At 42.5% G+C, this 21,582-nt stretch overlaps 1 protein-coding gene across 5 annotated transcripts in view; it reads right to left on the reverse strand.

Moving 5' to 3' along the window:
* Positions 1-1,886: 1,886 nt before the first annotated feature.
* FLRT2 (fibronectin leucine rich transmembrane protein 2) overlaps positions 1,887-21,582 on the reverse strand; it is a 92,425-nt gene continuing 72,729 nt past the window's right edge. For all 5 annotated transcript variants that reach the window (XM_033141647.1, XM_033141654.1, XM_033141674.1 and 2 more), the window contains one exon: positions 1,887-4,586. In XM_033141647.1, the coding sequence (XP_032997538.1) occupies positions 2,204-4,189 (1,986 nt within the window). In that variant the 5' untranslated portion in view covers positions 4,190-4,586 and the 3' untranslated portion in view covers positions 1,887-2,203. The remainder of the gene's footprint in view (positions 4,587-21,582) is intronic.

Below are 21,582 nucleotides of genomic sequence, written 5' to 3' on the forward strand. Positions count from 1 at the left end.
CCATTTCAAACCATACGGCAGCCTTTTATTTAGCAAAGGTTCAGTGACTTCACTATTACAGTAGCCACACAGGTTGCCTAAAATACCTGTTATAGCTGGAGAAAATAGCAAATATACAGAATATAGAATGGAAATCCAAAATGTGGTTATAAAAGGTGTTGGGTGGGAAAGGACAAAATTCCTCGGGAAGTGATTGTACTCTGCCTTTGTACGCCAAAGTGCTGATCAATCTCCTTGGAGTGGCGGGTGAAGATTGTCAAGGAACTGAAGGAGCTGTGTGCAGAATTCAGTTTTGTGATGAACAAGAGACTGAGTAGAGCAAGTACCAACTTCCCCCCTCAGCTCAACCCCTTAAGTAATTCCACTTTCTCAAAAGTAATTGTGGTTAACTTTTCAATTAAAATGTATTTTAATTGAGATGACAACTTGTGTCTGGTCTTACTGATGTTAGGAAAGGGTTTTGATAAAAGCTCTACCTCCCCAATCAATGTAAGTCAAGGAAAGCAAGTAATAGAATTCATTTTTAAGATTTTTTTTGTGCTCTGATCTCACATATTTTGGGATTATGTGGGTGTGTTCAAGCTTTAAAGGGAGGAGTGATTGAGTCAATTTCTTTTTCATTTTAATAGGGACTGTACAGCATACATTCCCAGGGTGTCATTTGCAGAGGTACAACATTCTCAAAATAATATTGGTGGAAATCAGACAAAATTGGGAGCACTGCTGTAGCCTCAAAGGACCAAACACGTTCTACCAAAGTGGGATTGTCAAAGGATGTGGAATGCATTTAAGGTGACATGCGCCTCACAAATCCTTTAAAACATATTTAACTGGATCTTATTCTTGACACATTATCTTCTGCCCGGCTAAACCTGAACTTAGGCTTGATGATTTTATCTCTCTGGGGAACTTAGGAACACTCCACACTGAAGTGTTTATATGCTTTAAATGCCTCACAGGATTCACTTTCCTCCTCATGGAACAGGCCAACTTCAGTGAGTGAAGTAAAAAAGAAATGTTTTTTGTTTGTTTTTAGAGCACAATCCGAACCATGTCTGCCCAGAATTAAGCCCCATTGAGGTCAATGGGCCTTACTCCCAGGTACAGTACATGTATATCAGATCTCAGTCTGAGTTAGCCAGGGATAGATGCGAAGCTGAGAAATAGCAACATGAATTCCTCTATTGAGTTAAAAGCATTTTGGATTATACTTCTAGTGATAAGAATCGGTATTGCTTGCTGCTCTGGCCAATTAACCACATCTGTTCGGATTGCTGGAATGAATACTCTTCAATACGTTTCAAGGCCAACTTTAGTTCTGGTCTTGGCCAGAACTAAAGAAATGTGCTTTAGGGGGGAAAATAAGAATATAAAAATCTGAATGTAGACTAAAAGTTCTGACAAGACTGGTCAGGATTTTCTTTTTTAAAACAATGTCCTGATTTTTTTTATGAGAACTTAAAAACAAACTTAAGATTTTGCCTTGAATATTTTCACATCAGCTTTTGCAAGAAGGGACAGGTGCATTATGAGCATCCTGTGGGGGAAGAAAAGCTATCAACAAAATCAATGGTGGAGATTCATAGTGTTTTGATACCAAAAAGGCCCCAATTTCTTTTCCGGCTGGGGAGGGGGAATTAAAAGGTACAGAGGCAGGTAGAAGTGATGAACTAAGTTTAACATGAGTCACTCCGATTTTATGAACCAAAAGAGGAGGTTAATTTGTATTTCTCCTGTCATTTGCTCTACCTTAGACATTCCACATGATTCCTCGTTTTAATACAAACTTATCTCCTAAAACTACTGGAAAATGTACGAGCTGCTATCCCCCAAACAGCTCCAAGAAAGCAAAGTGGTTAATGTTTGAAGAATGAGGTGTTCTTTCCTTTGCCATGGCATTGGGTTCTTATTGTACAACCCTGTACAGTACTTCAGCAATATATTTTTCTTTTAAGATTTAAAAAGCAAAGAGTTACAAAACTGTTTGCAATTAACTTGAAATAGAAAAGATAGCACTTTTTTTAAATCCCATTATATAGTACACCATATAAATTACAGATTATTCAAATGCACAAATGCATCTGTGTAACATTTATCAAATGTAATTTTTGTTTTGTTTTGTTTGTTTTGTGTGAGTAGGTTTGTTTTGTTTTCCTCCCTCTGAGTTTTTGCTCTCAGCATCAAGTGTCTCGCCACACAACTATCACGTGTGGCAGTGCTCCAGGTCTGAGACACTGCTGTTGCAATAGCGCATGTTGTTGGGGATGTGGCAGTCTGTGTAGTTAATGCCCCCATTTGGGGTATAAATGGGCTGCAGTCTGAAATCTCCTTTAAGGAGCTGATCATTATTTAAGGAGACAATCTGAAAGCTGGTTTCCGTCATCTCCAGGATGGAGTTGTCCTTCTTGGTTCCTGCTTCGCAGTAGTCATCTTTCCGCCGGCCCCGGTTGTATTTCCACTTCTGAGAGGTGTAGCGTCCCTTTTTGTGCATGTGCCAGCAGAAGATGCTGAGCAGGACTACCAGTACAAACACCACGGCCCCCCCGATCAAGCCTGCCAAGAGAAACGGGGACCCAATGTTATGAGAAGTGGTCTGTTCGTGGCTGGAAGCCGTGTTGCTTCCATTGCTCAGCAGGGAAGCCTTGGTGGTGCCTTCAGAGCAGACGGTGTCCTCACCAACTCGGTAATTATTAAAATCATCCAAGGGGACCAAGCAAATCCGATATGTGGATTTGGGCTCTAGGCTCGCCAAGCTAATGTTCTGCCTCTTGTCACTAACTATCCGTTCCTGAATGATACCGCCTTCCAGGCTGTGGCCCATTTTAACCCAGGTCAGTTTGTAAGCCATTACGTTGAAAAGGGAATGCCAGCTGACTTGGATGCAAGTGTCATTCACAATGTGGATGAAGAGTTGGAACTGTTCAGTAATGGGAGGGGTCACTTTTTCTTCGTCGTCCCTCTCAGGCACAGTGGGGAGTGTGGCTACAGTGTGGGGAAGAGGAGTGTGTTTGTTACTTGGTGTAAAGACCAGTGAAGTAGGGGTTACTGTGGTTGGCAGGGATGTAGAGGGAGCTTGGGTAACCAGCGTCAGATCAGGGGTGGTTGTGGGGCATGACAACATATTCATGTTGAGTTCCCTGACAGCCATGCCTCGGACGTGCTCTGGTCCCTGACACATGAACCCTCGCACGTTGATAGAGGAAGGGATTAACTTGAGCCATTCGGTGACCCACTTAATACTACAATCACATAGCCAGGGATTATTCCTTGCTGTGAGTTGTTTCAAGTTGCGAAGGTTGTCAAAGACACCTCTGGACAGCATCCGAAGCTGATTGTTGGAAATATCGAGTCTCTCCAGCTGGTGGAGGTTTGAAAAGGCTGAAAGTGGTATGTGTGAAATCTGGTTGTCCTGTAGAGAAAGCCTAAGCAGGTTTGTACCTGGGAGTTCAGGGGGAGGGTACGTTAGTGAATTCCGTACTATAGAGAATTCCTTGAGTTTGGATAGGTGGCTGAAGGTGCCATCTGCAATGCCTTTATTGTTAAGGAGGTTGCCATCTACTATGAGACGTTCCAAGCTTGTGAGATTCTGGAAGGCCATGTCTGATATGATGGCAATGCGGTTTTCGTCGACTCGTAGTTCTTGTAAGTCCACTGGAAGGCCAACTGGCACACTGCTTAAGTGGTTCTTGGACAAGAATAGAAGCTTGAGGCTAACAGCTTCCCGGAATGCCCCATCCTCAACCCCTACGGTAGAGATGGAATTGTCATCCAGGTGCAGCTCTTCCAGTTTCAAGAGCTGTGCTAGGGCAGCCCGAGAAATGGTCTGGATGTTGTTTTCCTGCAGGTGGAGAACCCTGACATTCTTGGGCAAATTCATGGGGAATTCATCCAGCTGGTTGCCATACAGGTAGACTGTGTGCACAGACTGGACATTGTGCAACTCTGCAGGAAATCCAGCATTATTAATTTGGTTATTGTGGAGGTAGAGTACAGTTACACCCTCCGGTATCCCAAGAGGCACTGAGGTCAAACTTCGCTCGTTACAATAGACAAAGTTCCGGTCACAGCGGCACACACTTGGACAGGCCAGAGCTTTGGAGAACTGCATGGAGAGGCCCAGAGAAAAGACAAGCCATGATTTAAAGAAAACAACCCTGTCCACGGGCCACATTCTAGTCCACGGGCCCATTTCTAAATGAAGAAACAAAATACTGAAAAAAAGGGGGAAATGCTAGCAAAAAGAAGTAAAAAAAAAAATGGAAAGAGATGCTGCTTTTCTATGCAGGTAAGAGGTAACGTCCCAGAGGCCAAATGCAAAATAATAATCCGTTTATAATTGGATGGCCTTTCACTTGGAAAGTCGCTGTCCTGCTAGCCAGGCTTACACATGTTGTTGCCTCTCTCCATGGATGCTGAATGCTAAGGTAACTGTGTCCCGTACAGGTAACCCAGAGCAAGGTGCCAAATGTCAACCAGAGACGGACAGGACAGCTGGATTAGTACTTCTGTTCGCTGCGGTGACAGGGTCCTCAGCTTCCGTCAGTCGGCAAGGCATTCATTTTAGCTTGAGGCTGGATTTGAGAAATCTGTTAAGAAAGGGAGAGAAGGGAAAATAAATAATGTGGCATTGTTAACTGACAAACATCCTGTGCACAGAAATTCATTAACTTTGTGAAATGGTAACATAAATAATCTAGGCGGCATCTCTCCGTCTCCCTCTCCTCCGGCTTCTAAAGCCGAGTGGAAAAATCAGCTGGGGAAGCAAGAAGGATAATTGGTTCCCAGGCTAATGATATAGCAGTGGGCAGCAAGCTCAGGTTAGAGTTTTAGGCTGCACAGAGTTCCTGGTAGGATTTTGGGGGCAGCAGTGACTGTGGTGCACCTCAGAGTTAGGTATTGCTTGCTACCCCTATACAACCAAGGTGCATAATAAAGCCATGCATTGTGTGGAGAAAATGGAAGTGGTGTTTTTTCTTCTCCTCTCAAAACGCCAGAAAGTGGAGTCATCTAATGAGGTTGAATGTTTGGGAGATTCAGGACAAACATCCCCCAACCGCCCCATCCAATACATAGCAAAACAGTTCTATAGCGAGTCAGACCAATGGTCCATCTAGCTCAGTAGTGTTAACACTGACAGGCACTGGCTCTCCAGGGTTTCTGACTGAGAGTCTTGTCTCAGTCCTGCCTGAAAATGCTGAGGATGGAACCTGGGACCTTCTGCGTACAAAGCTTTTCCAGTGAGCTAAGTAATTCTTCACACCACACATGCAAGGCTGGCCCAAGACTATTTGCCACCTGAAGCAGAGGACAAGATGGCACCTCCCCATTCTGCATGCAAGAAGCCGATTGGATCTTACTTTAATACTGGCAATAGGATAGCATCCTCCACTGACCTTGAGAGCAGCAGGCTAGTTTAGACGGTGCATGCACGTTTTAAAGTATGGTTGTGAATTTTTCTTTATTTTAATGTAAACCGCTTTGAAGTTTTGTACAATCAAGCAGTGTATAAATGTTATGCAGTACGTGCACCTACCTACCTACCTACCTACCTACCTACCTACCTACCTACCGTGACAGGCTTTGTAGCACACACAGCTCTGATATCATGCAAAGAGAAATGGCCGGGGCTGCCCCTGCTGCTCCCCGGCAACTGCTACCTGAGGCAGCTTCCTTACTCTGCCTAATGGTAGCACCAGCCCTGAGAATATTGTTCTCGTAGAACAATGTAACTGTGGAACTTCGGCCCACATTATGTAGGGATGGCCGCCAACTTGACTGGCTTTACAAGTGGTTCAGACCAATTCATGGAGGACAAAGCTATCAACGGCTAGTAGTTGCAATGACAATACTACCTCTAGTATCTTTGATGACCTGATGTTGGGGGTGATAAAAGAGAGAGTGTTCTGTTCCATTTGGAAAGGTTTTGCCATGTAGTTCAGTCAGTAATGTTCAAAGCAGTCCTAATTTTGCTTTCTCCCTCTGGCATTATTCATTATTTAAATTTAAAGCTGAAATATTTAGTTCCTTAAAGCATGCTGGGATAATGCTGGTTATGAAAGATCTCATGCTTGATGATTAATTTGTATTTTCTAATAAGGGGGCAATGCTTCCATTACTTACATTTCAATACATTTGTTTGAACTCATGGCATTAGTTGATCTTACAGTAACTTATTTAATAGAGTAAAGTACAGAGAGAAGTATGGCACACATTAAGCTCCCACTGTTAATTGAATTGAAGGTAATTAACAGCTGCCAGGATTTTACCCAAACTGTATCAAATGTGTGTGTGCGCGCGCACATGAAGGGGGGGGGAGATGCCAACATTAGCTAGCTAAATAAACTGATCCTTTAAAATATCTAATCTATTTTGTTTTTTCACAGCACAATCCAAATCATAGCCTCACACCTGGTTAAGTCAGAACATTCAGTTTTTGCCTCACTGGTGTGCCCTGTGCTCCTGTGGAAATGGACAGATTACCTAATGCACTGTTCGAGGCCTTGGTCTCTTACAAGCTGCCTCTGTCATAGAGCAGTGTTTTTCAACCTTTTTTGGGGAAAGGCACACTTGTTTCATGAAAAAAATCACGAGGCACACCACCATTAGAAAATGTTAAAAAAATTAACTCTGTGCCTATATTGACTATATATAAAGTAATTTTTCCCACGGCACACCAGGCAACATCTCGCGGCACACTAGTGTGCCGCGGAACAGTGGTTGAAAAACACTGTCATAGAGGACCAGTTCCTTTTCAGTTATGTAAGATGCTGTGATACTGCAGATACATTTTTAACAGGATTACATTCTAACACATATCTTGTGTGACAGTTTATCATTCTTTAACGTGCCTGGGCTCCCTTCTAAATCGTACCAACCAGATTGGTCACCATGAGCGCTCTCTCTCTCTCTCTCTCTCTCTCTCTCTCTCTCTCTCTCTCTTTAAAAACACACACAAATAAACTAAAGGAAGGTTTTCAGTGTCTTCAGATTACAGCCACGTAAACCCCACTATTGCAACAATGCTCCCGCTGGATCACCACAACCTTACATTTGTGTGTGCAAGAAATTGTGTCCTCCCTCAAAGAGGACACGTGTTGTGGTGCGACCTGGCAACCAAAACCCTGTGTTGTGGGTGGGTACGTTTGGATAGCCACAACACCCTTGACGCTGGGTTTAAATAGGCCGATGGGACACTAGCTAAAGGGATCGAGGGACCTATATATGCCCATGCACGTGTCCCTGAGCTTCCTCTTTCGGCACGTGCATTCGGAACACCCGCCCACCTCTCCCTATATTTAGGGCTTGCGCTTGACCTTGATATGCCGTTGTGTGTCGTCTGTCATCGGGACAGGGGCACGGCAGGAATTTCCTCCACTTGGCTGATTGGCTGTTGCCATTTTGGTTACGCCTACTGCGTAGCAAATTGTCACAACTTGTAAGGTTGCGGATAGGCTCTGGTTCAGGTGATAGGGATGGGGGAACGCTCTCGCCATCCCTATGTGAAGGGTATTCCGTTAAAGGAATCCAGGGACTCAACTTGGTTTGGTGAATCCCCTAGAGGGGGTTGTGCCTGTGCCTGAGTCCAGGGGAGCATCTGGGGAGTGAACAGAGTCTGTTCCCAGGCTTTTCACCTACCTCAGGTGTTCACCCTTGGCTGACCTATGCTGGTGCCCTGGGCTGGGTCAGCGCTACCTGCCACGGTGCAGGGAGCTAGTCAAACCAGAGCCTATGCAATCTCTCACTTGATGTAATCAATAAAGTTGTGGCCTAAATTCTGCCAAAAATCAAAATTTGCGTCTTGTCTGAATTTATTTAGGGGGGAGGTAAAAGGTCTAAACACGCAACACATCTCCCAATTGCCTTCTCCCTTAAAAAAGCAAACCCAATTGAACTATGTTCATTTTCACCCCACCCTCCCTCCAAGGATCGCAGAGTGGCATACATAGTTACCTCGCATTGTCATTTTACTCCCTCAAAAGCCATGTGAGGTTGGTAATGTTAAGGGATAGCGATGGGCCCAAGGTCACCTAGTGAGCTTCCTTTCAGAATGGGGCCGTGAGCTCAGGTTTTCCAGACTGATAATCTACCCACATCACAGTGGTCTATCCATTTCCCTTCTGTTCAATCATTACAAATAAAAGGAGAATCCCCTCAGAGAGGCACATGCTACTTTAAGAAAGCTAGGAGTCAAGTCCAGCTAATGATACAAACAGGCACCGAGTAAATCAGAGTAAAACTTGGCTGTCTAAACATGTTTTATCATGTTTCTAGTATTCTATTGGGAGCCACCCAGATGGGCAGGGTATAAATAAATTATTATTATTATTATTATTATTATTATTATTATTATTATTATTACCCTTTCAATTCACGCAAACCTGTTTTCTGAAGCCCGTGAACTTCATGCTCAAAGAATAAAAATTTATGGATCTTTCTGATATTATTTTCTCTATGCAATATCAGTACTATTTGCAAGGATTTGCCCTTTACTCAGATGCAGTGATATAAAAATCAAATCAAATCACATTAAATAATCACATTAAATACTTATTAAAAACAAGGGGATATGGCGTGGGGTGGGATTTTATATTTTACTATTTTTATTTTTATTTTTATTTTTGTCCTTGTAGTCTGTTAAAGAATGGGCATAAAAAAATAACTAAGAGGGAGGGGGAAAGGAGCAGATGAAATACGAGGGAAGCTCTATTATGAATTTAGCCCAGCTTGAAAGTGGACTGGGTCCCATTTAAAATCCCCCACCCCATTCAACTCGTTTCTCTTGCACAACTTTGACCCTCTCACTTGAAATGCTTCCACCATCCCTATTGTTTTAAATATTTTATAATATTTTTCAGCGTATTTTTCAACATTTGTGATTCCCCCTCTTCATTTTCTTTTCTTTTCTACACTATATATGCTACTCTCCTCTGAACTGTTTTCAAATACTAACTTGAAATGAATACTGTTCTTTTTCTTATTGGGATGTCTTTGGTACTGCTTTTCAGGGTGAAATGTCAAAACGCTTTAATGCTTTTTTAAATGCCTCTGGTTTTCTTTCAGTTACTTACTTATACAATTCTTCCTCTCACTCAGTTTATTCTGTTAACTTTGTAACTTTGCTTGGTGCTCATTTCATGCAGCATATGGATGGCTGTCATTCATTTTCATATGCAGTGTATTCCAAACTGTTATAATGCCTCAATTTCTCCCATTTTCTATACTTCCTCCATTCTTTCTTTTAGCATTTTCTATTTACTTTCTAATTTGTTGTTTCTCCTGTGTACTCCTATCCCACCCCTGTCACAGGGTTTCTATACTTTTATGTATAGAATCATAGAATCATAGAGTTGGAAGAGACCACAAGGGCCATACAGTCCAACCCCCTGCCAAGCAGGAAACACCATCAAAGCATTCCTGACAGATGGCTGTCAAGCCTCTGCTTAAAGACCTCCAAAGAAGGAGACTCCACCACACTCCTTGGCAGCAAATTCCACTGTCGAACAGCTCTTACTGTCAGGAAGTTCTTCCTAATGTTTAGGTGGAATCTTCTTTCTTGTAGTTTGAATCCATTGCCCCGTGTCCGCTTCTCTGGAGCAGCAGAAAACAACCTTTCTCCCTCCTCTATATGACATCCTTTAATATATTTGAACATGGCTATCATATCACCCCTTAACCTTCTCTTCTCCAGGCTAAACATACACAGCTCCCTAAGCCATTCCTCATAAGGCATCATTTCCAGGCCTTTGACCATTTTGGTTGCCCCCCTCTGGACATGTTCCAGCTTGTCAGTATCCTTCTTGAACTGTGGTGCCCAGAACTGGACACAGTATTCCAGGTGAGGTCTGACCAGGGTGGTAGTAACAGTGGTACTATTACTTCCCTTGATCTAGATGCTATACTCCAGAATTGCATTGGCTTTTTTAGCTGCTGCATCACACTGTATTACAATAATTAATTTATTGTTACTGAAGCTCATATAATGTACTTTGAAGCACTTATTGTCTGCTGCTCTTCTAACATACACACCTTATCCAAGTTTTTCTGTCTATCAGGGCTTTATTTCTCTTGCTTTTCCAGTTTCTTTAGATGGAAAAATGCTCCAGCTTCCTCGTTTTTAACAATTGTGCATTATATCTTTTTCTTTTCCCCGATGACATTGATTCCCCTTCCCCATTCTTCCTTATGGTTTGTTGCCTGTCCTATGAATGTCAGTTTTCTCCTTTCAGCCTCTGATATTTGTCTTTGCTTCATTCTATGGCTATCCTGTCTCTCACAAAGTTGACACTTCTATTTTTCCTAACAGGCAGAGACTAAGATAGATCTATTTTGGATCTCTATGGTTCAAAGGCACTTTTAAAATGGATCCAAATATACCCCCAAAAAATGCAGTTTTATATGCTACTGTATGTCATACGCAGTACATTCCATATTCTTAAAGTAGTAAAGTAAGCTTAAATCTGATTAGAAATCCAGTATTTCATATATTTCTTTCCCCACCCCCCACCCCCCAAAAAATGTCTCTCCCAAACAACAAAGCTTTTCAAGAAATATTATGTCTCTAGCTAAAGTCTGGGTTAGCTTCACCCACATTTTAGTACATTAATAGGAAACTACCCAATAAAGCCTGTTCACCAGAATATTGCATTCTCCTTGTTCATATCCCTCTTGACACAAGTTTAATTACACCTGCCTTTCTGCCTCATTACTAATGGAATTTAGAATTAGAAAGGGAACAGGCCAAAGCCACAGGCATGAGGCAGAGAAGACAAACGTGATGAATGAGGAAGGGAAGAGGAGGGGTGAATGCAGGACGAAGTGTGTGGAGTGGAAATGGAACCAATAACCAGCACATATGGCTTCAATGTGCATGTGTCCACTGTCAGCCTGATCGATGCTGCTTTGTTTCCCTCTGCAATTACCTTTGTCAACTGTACAATCCTCAGGGCAGAAGCTGTATCACCCACTATGTTTATAAAGCAAGCCGCTAGCAGAAGAGAGATGCAGTCATTCGATGCCGGGAGGAAAGTGCTGGGAGAAAGGTAGCTTGAAACTAATGATAGCTGAGGGCTTTTTTCACCATGACTTAACTCGCAGTAGCAATCCTATGCAGATCAGCTCAGAAATAAGCTACGCCAGATCCAAAGGGGTTTACTCCCAGTGCTACAAGCCAGGAAAATAACTGGCAGTGCAGTCAGGCCAGGATCGGTGTTATATGCTCAAATTGTCTTGCCCCAGTGAGCAACCTGGCTGCCAAATTCTGCACCCGCTGGAGTTTCTGAACTGTCATCAGAGTCAGCCCCACGTATAACACATTGCAGTAATCTACCCTAGAGATTACCAGAGCATAGACAACAGGAGTATTCCCAAACTACATTCTGAGGAAGTGTAGAGCAGGCTACAGTATCTCCCATCCATCTGGGCTAGGGAACCACCCACTAACAGTGTGTCAGACTTATTTGGATTGAGTTTCAGTTAATTGGCTCTAATCCAGTCTATGCAACAGCCCAACACATCCACTGCCACACCTGCAGATGTAAAGGAGAAGTAGAGCTGTGTGTCATCAGCATATTGCTGACAGCGTACTCCAAAACTCTGGATGACACCACTCAGTGGTTTCATGTCGATATTGAACAGCATGGGAGATAAAGGCAAACCCTGAGGAATCCCACAGTGAAGGCTCAATGAAGCTGACTAGCACTTCCCAAGCATCACCCTCTGGAAATGACCATCCAAGTAGGACTGGAAGCCGTGTCACCCACCCCCAACTTGGACAGCTGCTCCAGAAACATGGCATGGTCAAAAGCCACTGAAAGGCCAAGTAGGATTAACAGGGACACATTTCATTGTCTCTCTCCAGACAGAGGTCATCGTACAGGGTGACTAGAGCAGCTTCTGTGCCCAAACTGGGCCTAAATCTCAATTGAAATGGACCTAGAAAATCTGTTTCCTCCAAGAGCACCTGGATCTGGTCTGCAACCACCCATTCAAGAACCTTGCCCAAGAAGGGGCGATTGGAAGCTGTACAACCCAAGGAGGGTTTATTAAGGAGTGGTCTTACCACTTCCTACTTCAAGCAGGCAGGCACAACCCCCTTTCACAAGGAGTCATTAATCACCTCCCTGGCCCATCCAGCTGGCCCCTGTCTGCTAGTTTTTATCAACCAAGAGGAGCAAGGATCCAGAGAAAAAGCAGTCACCCTGACTGATCCAAACACCTTGACCACGTGGGTGGCCTCTGTGGTCTAAACCATTGAGTGCCTTGGGCTTGCTGACCAGAAGGTCGGCAGTTTGAATCCCCATGATGAGGTGAGCTCCCATTGTTCTGTCCCAGCTCCTGCCAACGTAGCAGTTCGAAAGCATGCCAGTGCAAGTAGATAAATAGCTACTGCTATGGCGGAAAGGTAAACAGTGTTTCCGTGCACTCTGGTTTCCATCACGGTGTTTCATTGCGCTAGAAGTGGTTTAGTCATGCTAGCCACATGACCTGGAAAGCTGTCTGTGGACAAACGCCAGCTCCCTTGGCCTGAAAGCAAGATGAACACCGCAACCCCACCGTAACCTTTGACTGGACATAACCATCCAGGGGTCCTTTTACCCCAGCCTTACTAATTGAAACACAACCAACACAGCAGGATAGTGCTCTGGACACCCCTTGAGATTCATATGCTGTAACAGCAGAATAAAGGTTGTAGTGGATGCTAGCAATGTTATCCTCAAAATGCTTTCCAAACAAGTCACAGTGAGCTATTGTTTCTGCTACCTCCTTTGGGCCAGGCTGTAAAAGGCCTCATACTACAAGGAAAAGCTCTGCTGAATAGTATAATGAGGATGCCATGGAGGCAGCACAGTTTGCCTTCTTGTTTAGGACTGCAACTCAAGTGATGTAGCAAAACAACCAATCAAATCCTACGGGATCGATCAAATCCTGAAGGATCTGTACTTCTGACTCGAACACATGATTGTGTGAAACCTTAAGACGCAAATCTATTCCAGTGTGCCAATACTCTTGTACAAATGTATATTTTAAATAAATTTGTTCCATTTAATAGTGGAGACAGGATCATCGTTCAACTGTATCCTTTTCCCAGCCTTTCAAAGCCTTGATTGCTTTTCTTTGTCACAATGTATTGTAAACTATGTACAAGGCACTGCTTAAGGAAGCTGCTTCCATGTACTGATTTAATTGATCCATTCAGTCATTTGAATCAAAACTTAAAACTGACTTATTTACATCACACATAATCTTCACCAGGGTTCTCTTCTTCAAGTTACATTAAAGCAATTAATCAAAAATATGGGGGGGCAGCTTCCCCTGATATGTGTGAGTAACGGTTTTGCAGGAAAGCTGAAGGGCCAAAGGGCTGGAGTCACTATTTAGATGTTTAAAGAACATGTCGAGGGGGAGCAAAGTGCTGCCTCTAACATGCCAGCCCCTGCAGGCTTCATTTCTGATCTTCAAGGGGGATTCTGAGCATTTTCACTGAATGCACGACTTAGAACACTTCTTGGGATTGGAAGCCCTGGTGGTGCAAAACCCCTGATGCCATAACAATCATAGTGGTAGAAACATAAAAGGTGCCGTATACAAAGTCAGACCATCAGTCCTTCTGATTCATTACTGTCTACACTGGCAGGCTGTAGCTCTTCAGAGTTTCCTTCCTAGCTCTACCTGGAGATGTTGAGGAGAGAACCTGGGACCTTTTGCATGCAAACCATGTGCTCTGCTGAATCCGTTCCCTTCTTCACACTGCAGCATCAGCATGAGGGCCCTGGGCAAGAGTTTTCTGTCTAGTTTTTTTATGTTGAAATATGCCTTGCCTGATGCCTAGGGACTAAGCTCTGTTTGCATTGCTTTGATTCATTCAGTGGTGTCCTAGTGCCTTATAACAGGGTTGGGGGTCCAGGGGCCATTCAATTGGACTGTGAATCCCACTGCCCTGGATGCAGCCAATGAGAGTTGGAATTGAGCAACATCCAGAGCGCCACAGATTCCCTCTCTACTGACCTACCACTCTCCTATTGACTCAAGGTGCAGAAGAGGGAAGAAAAGCGAGGCTTCCTTTAATTTCTCACAGGCTTAGCGTATAACTGTTTAATTGTAGAGAAGGATTAGCTTTGAAAATACTCATCCCCCTGAGACTGTTTAAAATGTGTTTTGGCTTTTCGAAGTGATTAGCACAATCTTTATGTAATCAAGAGCAGGGAGGTGGGGGGGGGGAGAGAGAGAGTATTGTATAAAAGTGTTATTGGCTGCTAGCACGTCTTTGCAGATGTGAGAAGAAAGTTAGATCTACCCTGTAAAATTGAGCCGCAAACTGCTTAGCTCCATTTTAAATGACTGACAGTAAATACATACAAGGGGATGTCTTGTTATGTGTTAGAAGAACAAACCAACCTGGGCTTTCAAGGTACAGAATGCAATGCAAAAACATTTAAAGCAGAAGGAGCCGGGCTGGGGAAATGAGGGCTTGTGCACTGTTGCTTTTACTCTCGCGGGCTTTGCATGCCAAAATTTGGTTTGGATATTATTTTCTCTGGGAACCTCCCATTTTGCAGGTAGGATTCAGGCTGCACATACAGCATACATTTAAAGCAAACCCCCCCTCCCAAAAAAGAGAGAATTCTGTGAATTCTGTTAAGGAAATGTTGCTCAGTGGTCTGTGTGTGTGTGAAATATTGTTCCAGGATTCTCTGGGTGGCAAATGTGCTTTGAATATACACGTGTATGCACACAACCTCACTCTCATATTGGCAAATTCAGGTTTCACTATTAAAATGGTTTTGGTGCTCTTGTGGAACAAATATGCCCTCCCCCAACCAAAAGAAAAGAAAAAAAGAAATCAGACTTTCTGGCAAGAAAAGTGACAATAAAGTGCACAGGAAATTGTGGGATAGCAATTGCATGACATAATGTCATGGAACCTCCCCACAAACAAATCAGGTGAATGTTCAATAAATAGCTGATACTGCGTGTGTATTCATACCACACTATGAAAACACTTGAAAATAATAGTTTCCCCCCAACGAATTCTGGGAGAAGTGGTTTGCTAAATGTGCTGAGAGTTGTTTCGGAGCTGCCTGTTCCCTCCCAGAATTGCCATTTCTAGTGTTTCCTGTGAAGAGGGCCTGATTGTTAAACTACTCGGGAACTGTAGTTCTGGGAGGGGGGGAATAGGGGCCTCCTGATAACTCTAAACATCCATAATAAACTACAGTTCCCATAATTCTTTGTGGGAAGCTATGGCCATTTGTAGTGGCATCATAGTGCTTTAAAAATATGCAGTGAATGTGGCCGGCATAGCATCCCCAACAAATGGATGAATGCTTAATAAACAGGTAATCTGGAAGCAACCTCAGATTTCAGACTAAATACCTCCTTATTCTCACAAGCTGATAATAGATTACGGTAATTACATTAATAAGGCTGAGAAGTCTCTCCCTCCCATCATTAAGTTTAATAATAAATATCCAGGGTACCTGTGAGCAAACAGAGAGGAATTACACCGTATCTTTGCTTACTTTTCTGCCCACTGTGGCAACAATGTCTTTGCCACGCTGCTCTTTTGCTGCAAATTGCTTAAATCTCCCATACACAGAAGTTTAGAGCTAGGTAATTAAAGTCATGAAAAGGTGCCATCATATTCTCTTCCTTTACCGGTCAAAAGCTGTTTCCCATGCACTGGGGTTCCTTTTCTAAAGGCAGTTGTTATTGTGTCAGATTCTTTGAGTCCGAGTTAAATCTACTCCTGCTCCTTTTATTGCACGATTTCAAACTGTTTTGCTATCATATAATCTCATTTTACTTAAACGTATGCTGCAAGAATGAGCAAACTTTCATTTCTTATTCTTTTTAAAATGTATTTAAAAGGTTAGTTTCATGCCATATATAGCTAACTGATCACTGCACAATGCAGGACAGGGTCTCCTGCAGATACAGTAAAATGTGAATCGGGTCTTTAGCATGGTTGGATCTTTATTTTGCAACTCCTTATTACATATCAGACAAGTCCTCTGTTGTCTTTTGGGCGCCTACTGAAGAATTTCCTTTTTCAATAATCCTTCAAAGTGGAGATATTTACACACAGAGAGATGTTTTAATTGTTTGCAAATATGGACATTTCAATATGGAATTCTTTTGCATTGTTTTTATTGTTGATATGAAACCACATCAAGATATTTTATGGGAAGTGGATAAAAATGGAAGTAATTATTTTTAAAATGTTAACTGAGGGGAGCTTTCACTTTCATAACCTTATTAATATTATCTCCTGTTAGTAACTGAGAAACCTTTTAATTGTATTTTTCCCATATGATTCAGAATGGCCATGGGATCATAAAATTGGAACAAACTTATGAACCAACACTAAAACTTTAAAGCTTAAAAAAATCTCAAGTCTTTTTGCATGTTTCTACCTCTTATTTAATGGATGGACAAGTGGATGGAGGTAATTTTAAAGCAAGCATTTTTCATATCACTTTTCAGATCTTCCGTAAATATGTGGGGATCACATCTGCTTAACCCCACTTAGAACTCATTGCCCGTTTATCTGATTTTCCAAAGATGATCTACATGTGCTAGATGTTTGAGTGCACATGAGATCTCTCCTTATAGTCTGTATCCTGCATGTGAAAATGTAGGAGAGTATGACATCACAGTAAGATTAATTTGCTTTTAACCAGGCTTTCTAATTAAAGCTTTGGAGAATGAAAAAAGGCCACATGCTGCATGAGAAAACTATGCACGGAACTGCATAACACATAACAAACGGACAAAAAAAAGGTTCCTATAATTAATCTCACTTGAATTCTTCCATCTTAATCATGACAGCCACTTGTACACAAGGGCCCCAGTATCCTCCCAAGCTCAGCTGTCTGTCTGTCCAATAATGAGGGATAATTCTGGAACAAAATATGGCATATTTGAGTACCTGCTTTAGAACATTACACTACATTACTGGCATAGCTTATTTGTCTCAAACATGACTAGCTCAGTTCTCAAGAACCAGAGTGAATAGATTATTGGGTATATACATATGGGAAACCAAGATTCAAATCCTGGTCAGCCATGACATCCAAATGTCTTTTCACAAGCCACCGTTGTAGTAGGGAGCATCTAGATTTATATGCCTATCCAGTACATCATATTTGATAGTGATGCATAAATCTGGTGGTGTTTTTCCCCCCCATTTCTCAATCCCGTGTGTTTCCATTATTAAAGATCTCAAATGCATTGTTAATCAAATCATTCATTAAAATCATATTAGACTGATTATTCATTCATTATACTCACATTGGTTACTCAACCACAGTGAGTTGTATTCAACTAACTTTTATTTGGAGAAGGCAAACTGAAATGAATGGGTCTAAGTTAGTCATGGGCTCCATGTACATCAGGGATCAGCAACCTTTTTCAGCCATGGGCTGCCCGATCCACCATCCCTCAGACCATGTGGTGGGCCGGACTATATTTTTTAAAAATAATAATAATGAATGAATTCCTATGCCCCAGAAATAACCCAGAGATGCATTTTAAATAAAAACACACATTCTACTCATTTAAAAACACCAGGCAGGCCCCACAAATAACCCAGAGATGCATTTTAAATAAAATGACACATTCTACTCATATAAAAACATGCTGATTCCCAGACTGTCCGTGGGCCGGATTCAGAAGGTGATTGGGCCGAATCCGGCCCACGGGCCTTAGGTTGCCTACCCCTGATCTACACTATACCTGTACATTTGAAGCAGCATCCGTTCCCAGAGTGGTTTAACCATTGACCTCTCTTTCCAGGGAATTCTGGGGATTGTAGCATGCTGTCTGAGACATGCTAGAAAGGAGCACTGCCAGAAAAGCATTGAAGCCAACTGTTATTTCTTCTGTTAGAGCACGGGTACTGTCCCTTTGCTTGCTCTGCAGTCTCAGTCTTCTCATTTTTAGTTCAGCTTCAACCATGCAAAACTGAGAAACATTTGCTGGAATGATGCAAACTACCAAAAACTTGTGCATAACACAACACCCACTAACTAAAACCTATATACAGCACCTTCACATTTTGAAACAAAAGCCACCTTGATGCCTTGAATTCACCATCCAAGAGGAGCCCACAAGAGTTTATTTCTGACCAGCAGTAGGGGGAGCTCTCATACAGCTGCAAATGTCTCATCCCCCACCACCTTTTTGTTACTTCTTTGAAACCCAAAAATGTTTCTAGCATTGCTACAGTAAAAAGGTAAAGGGACCCCTGACCATTAGGCCCAGTCGTGTCCGACTTTGGAGTTGCAGCGCTCATCTCGTGTTACTGGCTGAGGGAGCCGACGTACAGCTTCTGGGTCATGTGGCCAGCATGACAAAGCCACTTCTGGCGAACCAGAACAGCGCACGCAAACACCGCTTACTTTCCCGTAGGAGCAGTACCTATTTATCTACTTGCACTTTGACGTGCTTTCGAACTGCTAGGTGGGCAAGAGCTGGGACTGAGCAATAGGAGGTCACCCCGTTGCGGGGATTCGAACCGCCAACCTTCTGATCAGCAAGCCCTATGCTCAGTGGTTTAACCTACAGTGCCTATTTGGCGAGATAAACAACAAAGTCAACTATTGCAATAGTGGCCCTCTTTAAGAAGGAACATTTTTAAAACAACAATGAAACTTTGAGGTGCACCTTAGTTACATCATGACTGATGGTCTCCCTCACCACTGCTACCTCCAAAATGTTTGCTTCTGCTATTTATCAAATGCCATTGAGTGACAATTGTAAGCTGAGTCATTTGAATAACGAGGATGGAGTCCAGGGAGAAAAGGAGTGGATAATGTTTTGCAGGATAAACTCAACAAAAACATAATATAATATGAAGAGAAATTAACAGAGAGCTTTTGCCTTTCTTAGCTTAGGCATCATCTATAGCAGGAATAGTTAACCACTAGACATATAGGGGGAAACTCCCACAGAACACCACAGCAAATCAGGGCACGAATTACCTCAGCAAGTAATTCCTCACATCATTTTGACTGGTTGCTAAGGGCACACCTCCACCATGTAAAGGACTCGAGGTATAGGCCCTCGATACCAATATAACAGAAATGTACAGAGTGCCTCTGGCAGATTAAGACATTGGGTTCACTTTGCAGTGGACCCAGCTGCCCTGTAAGCAATCTATAAAATAAAATAAAAGAGGGCAATAAGGGGACAAGATATAGCTTAGCCCAAAAGACATAGGAGCACAGAGCTGGGACTCATGTTCCTGGGCTCCACCTCCTAACAATGCCCCCCACCCTTTAAAACTTTTTTAAAATATATATATTTAGTTTTTTGTGGACCAGAGTCCACTTCAGGCTCTGCCTTTTCTTTTTACTGCATTTCTTTGTACCATTTAATATAAAATCATAATACTGCATACAGTGGTACCTCAGGTTAAGAACTTAATTCGTTCTGGAGGTCTGTTCTTAACCTGAAACTGTTCTTAACCTGAGGTACCAGCTAATGGGGCCTCCCGCTGCCACCACTGCACAATTTCTGTTCTCATCCTGAAGCAAAGTTCTTAACCCGAGGTACGATTTCTGGGTTAGCAGAGTCTGTAACCTGAAGCGTCTGTAACCTGAAGCGAATGTAACCTGTATTGCTAATAAGCACAGCTCCTTTTATAAATAGAAAGACAAAAAATAATAATCTAAGTACTGATAGATGTTCCATAAGAACATAAGAACAATCCATTGGATTGGGCCAGTGGTCCATCTAGTTGCACATTCTATTTTTATAGAAGCCCACAAGCAGATCCCAAGTACAACAGTCTTCTCCCCACTTGTGTTTCTATCTCCCACAGAGGAGTTAGAATATACTCATCATGGCTAAAAGCCAGTGATAGCTTTTTCCTCCATGAATTTTGTGTAATACTCCATTAAAGCCACCCAACTTGGTGGCCATCGCTACCTCTTGTGAGACCAATTCCATACTTTAACTAAGAAGTACTTTCTTTTGACCTGAATCTTCCAGTGTTCATCTTCAGTGGATAGCCCTAGGCTCTAGCTTTATGAGAGAGAGAGATAAAAAGTTTTCTCTATCCAATTTCTTCACACCATGAATAATTTTTTAAACCTCTATCATCTTTATTTGGTGTTTCATTATCCCCTCCTACATACAAATTTATTTCTTTTATTAAATTGATATCCCATCCTTCATCACAAATGACACCTAATTCAACACATTGTGCCACAAACTTGTACTATGCAGACTAAAGAAGTCAAGCTTCAAGACTGGGTCAAACAAGATGTTCCTAAAGGTATAGTCATTTTTGCCAGTCGGTCACCTTATTTCACAACACTTGCACACTATGGAAACCAACAAGTTGTTAAAGCTCAGGCCACTTCTCAACTTGGCATGTGCAGTGACCTTGAATGTAAATGTCTGTGGACTGAATTAGCTCACGCAGTCTCATTTTCAAAACTGCAAGTGATACGGCATTGAGCACAGACTGCAAAGGGCTCCTCTTTTTCAAAATAAAGCAAATACTTTTGACTACACTCGGAAGCAGATGGCAGAGCCGGGCAGCATGCGAAACACAGGTGTAATTTGCTCAGTGCCGCTAAGCAAATGTGTTCCAGTGTCCTGCTTGAGCTTGATGCTTTAGAGAGTTCTCTGGTGTCAACCCTGAGTCCGTAATGATGAAGTGTTCACCTGTGAATGAGTGGATCTCGGCTTCCTCTAATATAGAAAACTGTGAGCGCCGATATTCCAGATAATCTCCCTCCAGATGGTCACCACTATGCCATTTTCACTCCACTGGGCTGAAAGGAACAGATGATCAGCTCCAGGACTGATATTAAACTGTGTTCCCTCTCGAAGAGGAGACTGCTATGGATTCACCTTCCCTCAAGGCCACATTTCTCAAGGTGGTTTCAGTTTAAACCTTGTAAAATTGAAACTTTTTTTTTTAATGGTGTGGGCTAAGGAGACAAGTGTGACAACTCATTTCTCAAGAAAGTGCGCTGCACGTACCTGTTACACACAGAGCTGGCATTATTTCCCAGCTCAAGAGATACGGATCCGTCAGGTGTGCCTTGCCACTAACCAGTGCTAATAGGCAAAAAGGAATACATGGAGATTTTCTATTTACGAGGACCCCCGGAAATCAGGCTACAGAACAGAAGGAGAGAAAGGAAGCCAAATGGTTCCATTGTCTCTGCTGAGATAACTACGGTTGTCCTTAACTGTCACCTAGCAGTGGCTACCTAAATGGTTTCTATCCCAGGGTAAAATGGGGAGGAGGAGAACTAAACAAACAAACAAACAAACAATAAACATTTGGAACTAGTACCTGAGTTTGCTTTTGTTTTCCCCTTCTTCCTCCCCAACCCCTTTCCCTTTTGTGCCCTGTCTTTTAGACTGTATGTCGGAGGTCAGGAGCTATCTTGTTTGCAATGATCTGTGTAAGCTGCTCTGGGGTGAAAAATATGTATGTATTTATGTAAAATAAATTCATAAGAAATAAACATACAAGTACACATTTTTGCAAAAGCATCAGCTGTAGCTCTATACAGAGATCAGCTAAATCCCCACTTTGCACAGGAAAAAAATGGGTAAAGG

Source organism: Lacerta agilis, chromosome 1 (genome assembly GCF_009819535.1).
Source record: "Lacerta agilis isolate rLacAgi1 chromosome 1, rLacAgi1.pri, whole genome shotgun sequence".
Taxonomy (NCBI): Eukaryota; Metazoa; Chordata; class Lepidosauria; order Squamata; family Lacertidae; genus Lacerta; species Lacerta agilis.